General features: G+C 36.7%; 1 protein-coding gene across 3 annotated transcripts in view; it reads left to right on the top strand.

Annotated features, from left to right (window-relative positions):
- The window catches only part of babo (TGF-beta receptor type-1 babo), an 84,180-nt gene extending 78,445 nt beyond the window's left edge, over positions 1-5,735 (top strand). For all 3 annotated transcript variants that reach the window (XM_089098372.1, XM_089098371.1, XM_089098370.1), the window contains exon 10: positions 3,000-5,735. In XM_089098372.1, coding sequence (XP_088954498.1) covers positions 3,000-3,125 — 126 coding nt within the window. In that variant the 3' untranslated portion in view covers positions 3,126-5,735. The remainder of the gene's footprint in view (positions 1-2,999) is intronic.
- Positions 5,736-12,750: the final 7,015 nt, after the last annotated feature.

Genomic DNA, 12,750 nt, shown 5'->3' with positions numbered 1-12,750 from the left:
TAGAAATCTCCGCAGTTGACATCGATAGTGTCAACTTTAAAGATACAGAATAGCTTCTCTTTGTCTCAAAAGTCATATAAAATATGTTCATCAAGGAAAATAAAGAGCTACACTGTTCACAAATTGTAGTTTACTCTTACGAATGCCATATATAATTGCTCCAAGCTAAGTTGTGGTTATAACTATATATATGTTTTCTGTTTTTCCATCAAACAGTGAACATACATGTTGAGGCTACAGGGACGTCAATTAGGGTAAAGGGACTATTGCACACTTGTTTTGTTGGCCCCTCGTTGATTCTAAAAAAAATATTTTATATTGAAAAACATTTTTGTTTTTTCACTTTAAAAATCCAAAACGAAAAAATTGCCTCTCCACGAGTTACAAAAGTATATTTTCCCTACTTCTTACATTTTTGTGAATTTATGTCTTTATATGGCAAACATTTTCATTTATAGTTTTTTCTTGGAATCTTTTATCTTTGGACATTCTTGCTTAATGCTCCAACAATAATCGTCATGCATATATCCTATGTACCTTGATACCCAACCTTCAAATTTCTGTGAATCAGAACATCAGAATTTGCCAGGAAGTCAGCAAGCTGGCGCTTCGAATAAATCAGTTTGATACTCATTGTACAACCAATGAGTTTTAGCTATACAAGAGTTGCGGTGCAACTTTGGTTTAATGATTTGCTTGCGCAGTGCTTAGATTGTGTTTCAAAGTGTTTTGAATATCAACAAAGGTTTCCCCACTTTTTTTTTTCGATTAAATGCTTATTTTTTTATCTTAATTAGCTGCCGAATTTGTAAATCAAAAAAAAAAAAAAAAAAAACTTGCCTTCATGTTCTTAAATGACATGTTGAAATTCTGACTATGCTGAAATACTGACAATGATGCAATACTGAACTGAGATACTTGAAATATATTCTCCTTCAAATAAAAAGTCTTCTGAAAATTTCTTCTTGAGACCTAGTATTATATGCAAAGGAAATATAACAAAGCCCAGTTTATATTACAGAAAATATAATGGTAGGGTTCCAGCAATACATAATGAAGAAAGTTAAGAAAACAATTATTGTTTCATAATATTCAGAATAATCCGAGATTAAAAACTTTACAGGGGGAGAAATTTTATCTGCAGTATTTTTCTTGTATTTCCAGTTTTTATATCACATTTTCAATATTTATGTCTATTCTCAAAGTCTTGAAAATTGTTTATAAATGAACACCCAACTGCTGTCTAACAAATCTAACCTAACTTAACCTAATTTGACCATATTTCTCTATTAATATATATTTGTGAAAAATTATTAGATGGCACTGATGGTGTTTAACTACATATATAGATTAATCAAAACTGAAAAATGCAGTCGAATCCATGTTTATTTTTCAGAATTTTGTTAAAAAAAAATTTTACAACAGTGAAAGAAGTGAAGATAAAGGTTCTCCCATTGTAAAATGTGGTAACTAGGATTTTTCTGCATATTATGAAATAAGAATTGTTTTCTTAATATGTTTCATTTTGTATTGCTGGACCCTTGGCTTATACCATATAATGCTCTTTCTATTGACAAGTGGGTGACGTAGAGTGTTTGGATTACTCGTTTCAGGTCCGGTCTTTATGTTCAATTCGACTAGATGCCGTGTTTCTCGTTGCCTCTGATGTCAACATTGCCAAAAACAGGGATACATTGTATACTCACGCTGCTTGCTATTTTGAAAGGTCACGTTCGGAATAGGAGTAAACTGAATGGCCTTTTGGCACTACTTTTGACTTACTTAACTTAAAGCTCTTACTTGGCAGCGTCACCAGCGCAGAGAGAACCAGACGTCAACAATGTTAGTCTTCTCCTGAGTGGCCTGTTGTTGGCGAGGGTCGGAGCTTCGTTTTACTCTGTGTTTTGGGAATTGAGTTGACCGTGAAAAGTTCAAGGGTGTAAAAATAGGTTTGAAAATTGGTTTTAAAAAGACTAAATCACTTAGACTAGAAACAAATGAATGAAGAGGTGATGTTGGGTAAGGAGAAGATTGACCTAGTGGGTAGCTTTTCTTACCTGGGTAGTATTATTACTAAAGTTTGTGGATGGAGGGAAGATTCAAAAAGTAGACTAGTCAAGGCCCAGAATGATTTTTCACAGTTAAAACAAGTTTGGAAGAATAGGAAGATAAGTTTGTGAACTGAGATTAGAATATTGGGAGCTACAGTGATGACAGTGCTCAAGTATGGTCTTGAAACGTAAGGATTTTAAGAATTAATGTACCTGGTGGTGCTGAAATGGAATATGGTTGATTATATTTTTTAGCAGTTGATGATTTTTTTTCTTCTAAAGTCTACCAGAGAGGCTAGGGTTTCTTGCTTCAGGGATGAAGAAATGATTGCTGCAACCCTGGCTGCTGGATTGCAACAATAAATTTATGGTAACTTTGCAATTAAAGCTGAAGTTTTCTTTGGAGAGGTTAAGGGGTTCAATGTATTTTATTAAAATAGTTACTAATTAATATCCAAGATTAACCAAAGATTATTGGAGCATTTTTATCATTTGTCGCAAATCAGTTGCTGCTTGTGTATACTCATCAAACACTAGTTGCCCTAAAGAACAAAATGTCGTTGATATTAAAAAAAAACAAAAAACTTCTGATCCAAGTTAGTCATGCAATTTATTTGCCAAGAACAATTTAGCTAAGAGAATAAGCTTTTAGTAAAAAAAAAAAAAAAAAAAAAAAAAAAAAAAAAAAAAAAAAATCACAAACCTAGATCTATTTGAATCTCAAATATATTAATCTCCAAAGATCTAAAGAATTAGTAATTTTCCCTAATAGTTTCCAAAACTTAAAAGTGAAAAAATTACAAGGATGAAGTCTATTAGTGTCGTATCGTCTACCGATTTTGAGTTCAGCTATAATGCTTTGTCTTCTCTTTTTATTTTTGTAACAAAAATTGTGCTGTTAATAATACAAATTATTAATGTGAATTAATTCTATTATATTCATTATAGCCTCTACGTAACGTTTCCCAGATCATGAAGGAATGTTGGTACGCCAATGCTGCCGCACGGCTAACTGCTTTGCGAATCAAAAAGACCCTTACCAATTTGAGCGCCTCTGACCGAGAGAAAGTGTGAACACGGCTTTAGTTCTTCTACAAGGCTCAGATAAGAGGCAGCAGTTGTGGTATTTTCTGTGATAAACTTAAACGGGGAAATGGCAGACCAAGATACAACTCAGAAGCCTTGAGAATTTTTATCAACATCAATTGTGAGCTAAGTTTGTGAGCTCAATTGTGAGCTTCTGTTGCACACTAGTAAAAAGGTCCCGAGTGGTTAGTTCGTAATTCTTTGTTGTGAGTGCTTAAGTGCAAAGTGTTTAGAGTACTACGTGTTTAACTCGTTATCTTAATCAGTAAAAAGAAAAACTTTATATATAAGATTTGGGTAAAACTTAGGTCATGACGATAGGAAACGGGATAAAAAGAGAAGACCAAACTGCTAAAACACAAGAGAGTAAAAAATAATGAAAAAGATCATATCTAAAAATTAATTTCAATAATCATCTGGGGTGTTGTTTCGAAGGGGCAAGGGGGGCAGTTGCCCCGCCAATAATTTGCAGAAAAAAGTGATTATATAGCCCATGCCCCTTGGCTATCCGGTTTTGGACCCCTCTTGCCCCGGAAATAAAAATGCTGATGCTACGCCCCTGATGACCATACTTTTTGGACCCAAGTTCTTCAGCCTTTCCCTTGCATGTGTATTTAGCTTTTTTCATGTTTAGCTTTTTTCATGTTATTTTTTCGTATAATTGACCTAATTTTTAACCTAATTTTTTTAACCTAATGACCTAATTGACCTAATTTTGTCTAGTTTTCCTCCTTTCTATTTATAATGATTTCTGGATGTGAAGCTGAAATATTTGGGAATATCTCGCTTTATTTTCACTGTTTTGATTTATAGTTTTACCCAATACTTATACATATACCTATTTTTATTTTATTTACAAGAAAATTAAGTACGGTCTAAGAAATTATTTAATAGCTTAGTTAGTGTTTTGTTCGAGTGCATTATTCCCAGAACACTGGTTCAGCCATTCTTGTAGTGAAATGCAATCCAAGTTTTGTTAATTGTAGCAGATTTATTTAAATTTTATTTTGTGATGTTCTATGGATTACATAGGGATATTTAAATTCTCTACCTTTGAAATGAAAGATCTTAGGTTTTTTTTTTTTTTTTTTTTTTTTTTTACTGGTGACTTATATCTACACAATTGCCACATAAATAGCCATATTTTGAAAAATCTGTGACAACCTAAAAAAAAAGCTGTACCTCACCTGACAACACTGTCGGTACCCGTGATAGAATCACGACCACGTTAGTGAGGAAGATGAAGTGCATTGTTTCATTTGTAGTGTCGTGACCTACAAAATACATTATTTTCGAGTTTTAAGTACATTATATTACATAAATTATTTTGTTTTAAAAATAAAAGTCAATCACTAACTTAGTGATCAACGCTTGCAATAAGCTTTGAGGAAATCTCTAGCTAAACCGCATTCTCTAATCCAATAAACATTTTTCTTTATTTCTTGTTCATCTTCAATATATCTTCAATAAATACAGTCTTTTATAATAAGTACCGTTTTAGCACAGAGGACAGTGAAAATGTAATCTGACTATTCGACTTGGTTAACTGGAAACTTACGCACCTTATATGTCTTAAAGAAGCAGGAAAAATAAAAAGGCCAGTTTCTAATAAATAGTTCTCTGTTTGCAGTTACGCAGTTTTTGTTAGAAGTGGGCACCAAATTAAAAAAGAGGAACTTAGGGGGGGGGGGGGTGATCAGCTAGAAACACATGACCCGAAATAGCTTAAGAAGTTGTAGTTTTCCTTTGAAGTTGGAGTTATATCTGAATATCAAGAGATGGTTAATGTTCGAACTACTTTACGGACGGGATTCGTTGTCAAATTTGGCTAATTAGCTCTGCTCAATTAATTCCTCGATTCAATGTGGCAACACTGACAAAAACTAGTACTGCCTCAAAATTTCTTAACAGTTTCTCAAACTAAAGAAAATTCTTATAAAACTCAGTTTTTTTATAAACATAAACCTAAGGTGGGTCCATTGTTCTAATCATTATGTTTGGTACATTAATAGAATCCTAAGAATTTCCTGCTCTGATAATCTCTATTCCAAAATTCCGTTTTCTATTACATCTTAGCATCGTTATAGTGGTCAATGCCTGTGCTATAAACTTTACGTATGAGTGGTCCCTCCGTAAAAGCAAGCGGGCTGTTCTTTTTTCAGTGTTTAAAGAGGTTTCTCCTGTAAATATTGTCGATTTATTGTTTGATACGTAATAGATGTTTTCGAGATAAGGAACTCTCTCTGAAATTCTTTTTTTTACACTTTAAAAATTCTTGTTCACTGTATTGTTCTATTTTGCTTCTTATCTTTTATGTGGCTTAATTCAAGACAAGTTGACATTTTAAATAAGTCGGGTTCAAGGAAATGTTGGAAATATACTTTGATGATATTGTGATAATTTTTAAATATTGTTGAACTTGCTGAAAAAATACGAACTTTTTGAAAGCTTAAAAGCTTGATGTGTCCTATAGCTTTTAAAATATGAATGTATATTTACTTTCTTCTTTTCTGTTTTTTTCTTAATCTACTTTGTGTGCGTTTGCATTTGTTTTCCGATGTATAAGTAGTGTAATAAATCGAGATTCACTTCTCAATAATCTGATTTCCATTTTTTTTTATGTAATTTTCCACTCTAATTATTCCCCCTGTGGCGGGGCTCTAAAAAAAAAAATGCATGGTTGGATAGGTAATTTCTAAATGGTTTGGATAGGTAATTTCTTAGTTATTTAACATAGTAGATGAAAATTAGTCCTTGGAAAGGTATCAGGTTTTTTCTACTAGGGGTAGGGGGATATGAGTCACAATAATACAAAAGGGTAGTTTCAGACTATCCTTGTCAGTGCACTAACGACGGAAGTAAGATCAAGCATAGAGTTTTGGAGATTTCGATATGGATTCAAAGGGTAATTTGCTAATAACCTTAACGCAAGTTGCTGTATGTGTTCGTAAGATAACTGGTAATTATTCGTAACTCCTAGCCGTGCTAACAACCAGCGGACGTTACACTATGGGTATCTAGAGTCTAAAAGCAAGGAAATATTTTTCACTATAGAGATTGTACAGTAAATAGGTTTCATTAAAAGTAAAAAATTCTATCTTTTGCGAAGCATTTTTAGGTGATTGAAGTGTTTCAGGGGGGAGGAGGGGAATAGGGGACATGGAATTTTGTAATGGATGGGAGGGTGCAACGTTAATTCCCCCTGTCTATACAAAAGAGTATACGCTAATATTGTTTTTATGACAAAAAAAAAACAACTAAAAAAGTCATCAAAAATTGGTTTATGTTCATTTTTGTTACGCTATTTACAAGGCGGATAAAAATTTCGGAAGAGGGGGGGGGGTCAGCCTCCCCTCCACCCTGGATTTGGCCTTGTATACCCACTCACCTTTACGAACTGGACCTATGTTCATCTGTGGTATAGTACATACCATCCTTGTATTCTCAAGTACTCTTCTTGCAGGTTAGATCAGTTAAGCATTTTTAGGTGATTGAATTTTACCAGGGGGGGGGAGGAGAATAGGGGGCCTCGAATTTTGTAATGGATGGGATTAAACAACGTTAATTTCTCCGGTCCATACAAAAGAATATGTGCTAAGATTGTTTTTCCGTTTCTGTGCATTTCGTCTGACCGGCTCTTTAGCAATTAAATGAATGAAACTTCCTATTAGACGAATCACAGACGGGAAACCACTACAAATGTAAGTCTATTTTCTTACGAACCTATTCTTCTTGTAATCATTATGAGCTGTCTCTCCTTGTAGGTAATCTGATGCCACGTTTCTGCGTCTCTGCCCTACAATAATAACACATAATTTATTTTTGACCCACATGAGAATAAAGTGGAGTAAAAAAAATACATACAAAGGAAATTTCCTATGGCAATAGTATATATACATTCAATGAAAGATGCCAATATTAAAAATTGGCTTAAATTAGCCCAAAGTTTAGACTTGGACACGTCCAGGATCAATCATCCACTCCTTTTCCAATAGTAAATCATATAGGCTGTGTAAAAGATGGGCAAATTGCATGATTTAAAATCCTTGCTCCAGAAGCTGTCGGGGTTCATGTCATCCCCGGAGCTATAGTTATTTGACTTTTAACTATTTTGATCAAAATGGCCGGAGGATTTAGAAAGTTTGGAAGGTCAATGCGCAGAAATACAAGAAGCAGTGCAAGTCAACAAAGTGGTTCTTGATCCTGTGAAGAACATGAGTTTGATTTAATAAGTGAAATGAATTGTGAAGAGATTGAAGATCTCCTAGTGTCTAAAAGTCTAAAAGGAAGGACTGCATTTTATAATTTCTATCATATTTTAAAACGATAATAATTTCATTGTAATAAGGTGCTAAATTTTGCGTTAGGGCAATGGGTATGGGAGAAGTGGCTATTTTACTGCTTGTAAGAAAGCTATTTTACTGCTTTGTAAGACCCCATGAAGTCTAATAAGTAATTGACGGTAATAACATTGGTCAAGTGTGGTTCTACAAAAAGAGCACTTAGAAACACAGAGGAATATTTCCTTTTTTTTAGAGGAATTGTTTACGGACAGTGTGAGGTGCCTTTTGACTGATTTAATGTCAAACAAAAAGCTGTACACAAAATTTGAGTCTAAAATCTAGTACATGGAAACATGTTTCTTATGCAGTACTAAGAAGAAAAACGTGCTGGAACCTCGATGGTGACGATTAATACATAGTTTTTTTCGCAGTTTTTTTTCAGTCTCAACTATGAAAAATTTAACCTGAAAGTAACCTGAAAATACTTACTACAAGAATAATGGATGTTAGCACAAAAGAAAATATTAAATTTTAACTAGGTTTATAATGCGAATTTTCGGACAGAATTAATAGTCAATCGAAGCAAAATTTATAAGCCTAATAAATACTACATACAGAGAGAGACGACATACACACAGAGACGTCACAAACAGAGAGACGACACAAACACAGAGACGACACACAAACACAGAGACGACACACAAACACAGAGACGACACACACAGAGACGACATGCACACAGAGACGTCACAAAAACAGAGACAACACACACAAGGAGTCTATGTGTGTGTCGTCTCTGTGTGCATGTCGTCTCTGCGTGTGTCGTCTCTGTGTGTTTGTCATCTCTGCGTGTGTGTCGTCTCCGCGTGTGTAGTCTCTGTGTGTCTGTCGTATCTGTGTGTGTGTTGTCTCTGTGTCTGTGCCCTCTCTGTGTGTGTCTCGCCTCTGTGTGTGTGTCGTCTCTGTGTTTGTGTCGTCTCTGTATGTGTGTCGTTTCTGTGTGTGTGTGTCGTCTGTGTGTGTGTGTGTCGTCTCTGTGTGTGTCGTCTCTGTCTGTGAGTCGTTTCTTTGTGTTTGTCGTCACTGTGTGTATATCGCCTCTGTGTGTGCGTGGTCTCTGTTTGTGTGTCGTCTCTGTGTGTGGGTTTCTGTGTGTGTGTAGTCTCGGTGTGTGTGTCGTCAGTATGTGTGTGATGTCTCTGCGTGTATTTCGTCTCTGCGTGTGTGTTGTCTCTGAGTGTGTGTTGCCTGTGTGTGTGTGTCGTCTCTGTTTGTGTGTTGTCTCTTTGTGTGTGTCGTGTGTGTGTGTGTGTCGTCTCTGTGTGTTTTTTCTGTGTGTGTGTGTGTGTCGTCTCTGTGTGTACTACAAACACACAGAGACGACATACACAGAGAGACGACACACACACAGAGACGACATATACCCCCAGGGCATAACTTACAACCCTTGCACTGAGGGCTCTGATGGGGTTATCATCCTAAAAGACCTAATTTCCAGAACTTTCGACTATGTTGAACAAAATTGATATCTCAAAATTTTGATTGGGGAAATGGTGGGCGTGAAAGGGGGATTAGTTGCCCTTCAATCACTTTTGACTATTAAAAGGGCACTAGCCCTTTCAATTTTCAATTGAATGAGCCCTTTTGATGTTTTTAAACATCAATTTCTATAAAAACCTTACATGCTCCCAGGGCATAAATTACAACCCACAACCCTGAGGGTTGTGGGGGGGATGGGTTGTCATCCTTAAAGACCTAATTTCCGAGACTTTCAACTGCGTTGAACAAAATGGCTATCTAGAAATTCTAATTGGATGTGTTTGGGGAAAAGGTGGGCGTGAGAGGGGGGGGGGGGGTAGTTGCCCTTAAATCACTTTCGACTTTTAAAAAGGGCACTAGCCTTTTGAATTTCCCATCGAATGAGCCCTTTTTCAAGTTTCTACGACAAAGATTTCAACAAAAACCTTGTATGCCACCAGGGTATAACGTATAACCCTTGCCCTGAAGACTGTGGGGAGAGTGTCCTGCTCAAAGGTATAATTTCCTGAACTTTAAACTGCGTGGAACAAAATGGCTATCTAAAAATTTGGTTGAATATGTTTGGGGAAATGGTGGGCTTGGAAGGGGTGTTAGTTGTCTTCCAATCACTTTCTACTATTAAAAAGGGCACTAGCTATTTCAATTTCCAATCGAATGAGCCCTTTTTGAAGTTTCTACGACGGCGCGTTCAATAAAAACCTTATATGCCCCCAGGGCATAACTTACAACCCTTGCCCTGAGGGCTGTGGGCTCAAAAACATAGTTTCTATCTGGAAATCCACAACACTGAACAAAATGGCTATCTAAAAATTTTGATTGGATGTGTGATGGGAAAAGGTGGGCAAGAAAGGGGGGCTAGTTACCCTCAAATCATTTTTAAATATTGATAAGGACACTAGACATTTGAGTTTCCAATCGAATGAGCCCTTTTTCAAGTTTCTACGACAAAGATTTCAATAAAAACTTATATACCCCAGGACATAACTTATAACCCTTGCCCTGAAGACTGTGGGCGGAGTGTCCTGCTCAAAGGTATAATATCCTGAACTTTAACTTCGTGGAACAAAAAGGCTATCTAAAAATTTTGATTGGATGTGTTTGGGGAAATGGTGAGCGTGGAAGGGGTGTTAGTTGCATTCCAATTACTTTTGACTATTAAAAAGCGCACTAGCCATTTCAATTTCTAATCGAATGAGCCCTTTTTGCAGTTTCTACGACAACGCGTTCTATAAAAACCTTATATGAGTAGAGAGGGGGGCGCTACTCCGATCAGTACAAAATTCGGTTATCAAAAGAACGTATCTCCGATCAGTACACCAAATAAGGGCATAGCCTCCCTAGGGAGAAAGATTACGTAATGGGGTCAATGACCTCTTTTTCCAAGGTCGATTTATTTGATGTTTCTATGTGTAATAACTCCGGTGCAAGGGTTGCACATGCGCATTGAATTCTAACGGGAACAATGTTATTGATCTGGGACTCGAGGGGGAAGTGAATGTCCGTGGATTTACATAATCGCTAGGGGAAATTATTGATTCACGAAGGGTGGAATTAAGGAACAAACATGGTTGCAGTATTGTTTGGTTTGCCTAAACTGAGATATTGATTTACATAATCGCTATGGAAATTATTGATTCACGAAGGGGAGACTTAAGAAACATTAAGGTTTCTTTAATCTTTAGGCCTGACCTGTGAACTTGATTTACATAATCGCTAGGGGAAATTGTTGATTCACGAAGAGGGAATTAAGAAACATTAAGGCTTCTTTAATCTTAGGTCTGAGGGATAAACATTCTTTAGGACAGAGAGAAAAATTAATATTCTATTTTTGAATAGGGCTTCATTGATCTTTAGTGTCAGGAATCATAAATGACATCACTTGTTATCTTGGAATTATGCGGGAGTCTAAAGAGATAGAAATTCTATTTTTAAATACGGCTTCACGGAGCTTTAAGTCGGAGAGATAAATTGATATTCTAACGAAACCATAATAGTTTAGCTATGAAAATTTATGAGATGAAGAGATTAACGTAGGAAAGGGTTTCCTAGAAATTTGAAATGTGAAAGTACTGAGATGCCAAACAAAAGGAACACGATGAAATTACTTTTAGGGATTATTTGGGCGAAACGGTTTTAGACAGCTTATGGAATTATTTCGGCGAAACCGTTAGAGACGTTGATTTAAAAGATGATTTAAAAGATGATTTTTGAGTGTGGTCGTTATAATACACAAGTTCCATTGAACTGTGTTGTGAGGTCCCCTACCACAACCCCAAAGAGCCCCAAACGCCCAACCCCCCACCAAAGGGGTCCCAACCCCAAACCCCAACCCCGAAGGAAGCCCCCGGTCCTCAAAGCCCCCCAAACTCCCAAAGGCCCTCCACCGGTCCCCCAAAGGCCCACCCAGACCCCCAAAGGCCATCCCCAGGCCCCAAATGTCCCCCAGGCTCCCAACTGTCCCCCGGACACTCAAAGGCCCCCAAGCTCCCAAAGGGCCACCGGCGCCCCAAAGGCCCACCCAGACCCCCAAATGCCATCCCCGGGCCCCCCAAAGGCACATCGAGCTCCCAAAGGACCAACGGGGTCCCAAAGGCCCTCCACCGGTCCTGATGTGTAGATATGTAATTTGCTATTTCTGACTTTTCATAACCGGATTTCTTAGTCTTTCGTAGGTGTGTGATGTCTGAAACCTATGATTTGGGGGTGTGTGGGCTGATATTTTTTGACTTTTCTGAGCAGGATTTCATAGCCATTCGTAGGTGTGTGTTGACTGAAACCTATGATTTGGGATGGTTAATTTGCTATTTTTGACCTTTCTAAGCTAGATTTCATAGCCTTTCAAAGGTGTGTCCTTTTAGAAAATTAGGATTTGGGAAGCATACAAAAACTTACACATGCACACGAAAACTTACACACACACACACACACACGAAAACTTACACACACACGCAAAAACACACACAGACACACACACACACAAAAAATTACACACACACACACACACAAACACACACAAAAACTTACACATGCACACGAAAAAAAAAAGGCACAAAAAAAATTAAATGCACACAAAAACTTACACACACACACACACACAAAACTTAAACACACACACACACACGAACACTCACACACACACACGCAACAACTTACAAACAAACACAAACTTACACACACACACACACACATACACAAAAACTTAAACATGAACACAAAAAAACTCACACACACACACGCAAAAACTAACACACACACAAAAACTTACACATACACACACACAAACAAAAAATATTACACAATAAAAAAAAAACACAAACAAACACACGCACAAAAAATTACACACACACAAACACAAAACTAACACAAAAACACACTAAAACTAACAAACACACGACAAAACTAAAAAACACAAAAACTAAAACACACACACACACACAAACTAACACAAACACACACACACACACAAACACACACACACACACACAAACACACACACACACACACACACACAACACACACACACACACACACACACACACACACACACACACAAACTTACATAAACAAAAACATACACACACACACACACACACACACACACACACACACAAACTGAAACAAAAACACACAAAAATAATATAATAAAGTTAAAGCATAGACACAAAAAAAAATACACACACACACAAAAACTTACACCAACGCCAAAAAAAATAAACACACACACCCAAACACAATCACACACAAACAACCAAAAACACACACACGCCAAAACAGACACACACACACACAAA

This window comes from Artemia sp. Qi Xiang Cuo, chromosome 12, assembly GCF_049724085.1.
Source record: "Artemia sp. Qi Xiang Cuo chromosome 12, ASM4972408v1, whole genome shotgun sequence".
Classification (NCBI taxonomy): Eukaryota; Metazoa; Arthropoda; class Branchiopoda; order Anostraca; family Artemiidae; genus Artemia; species Artemia sp. Qi Xiang Cuo.
The sequence above is the reverse complement of the archived record's forward strand: the minus strand, read 5'-3'. Positions and strand labels throughout refer to the sequence as shown.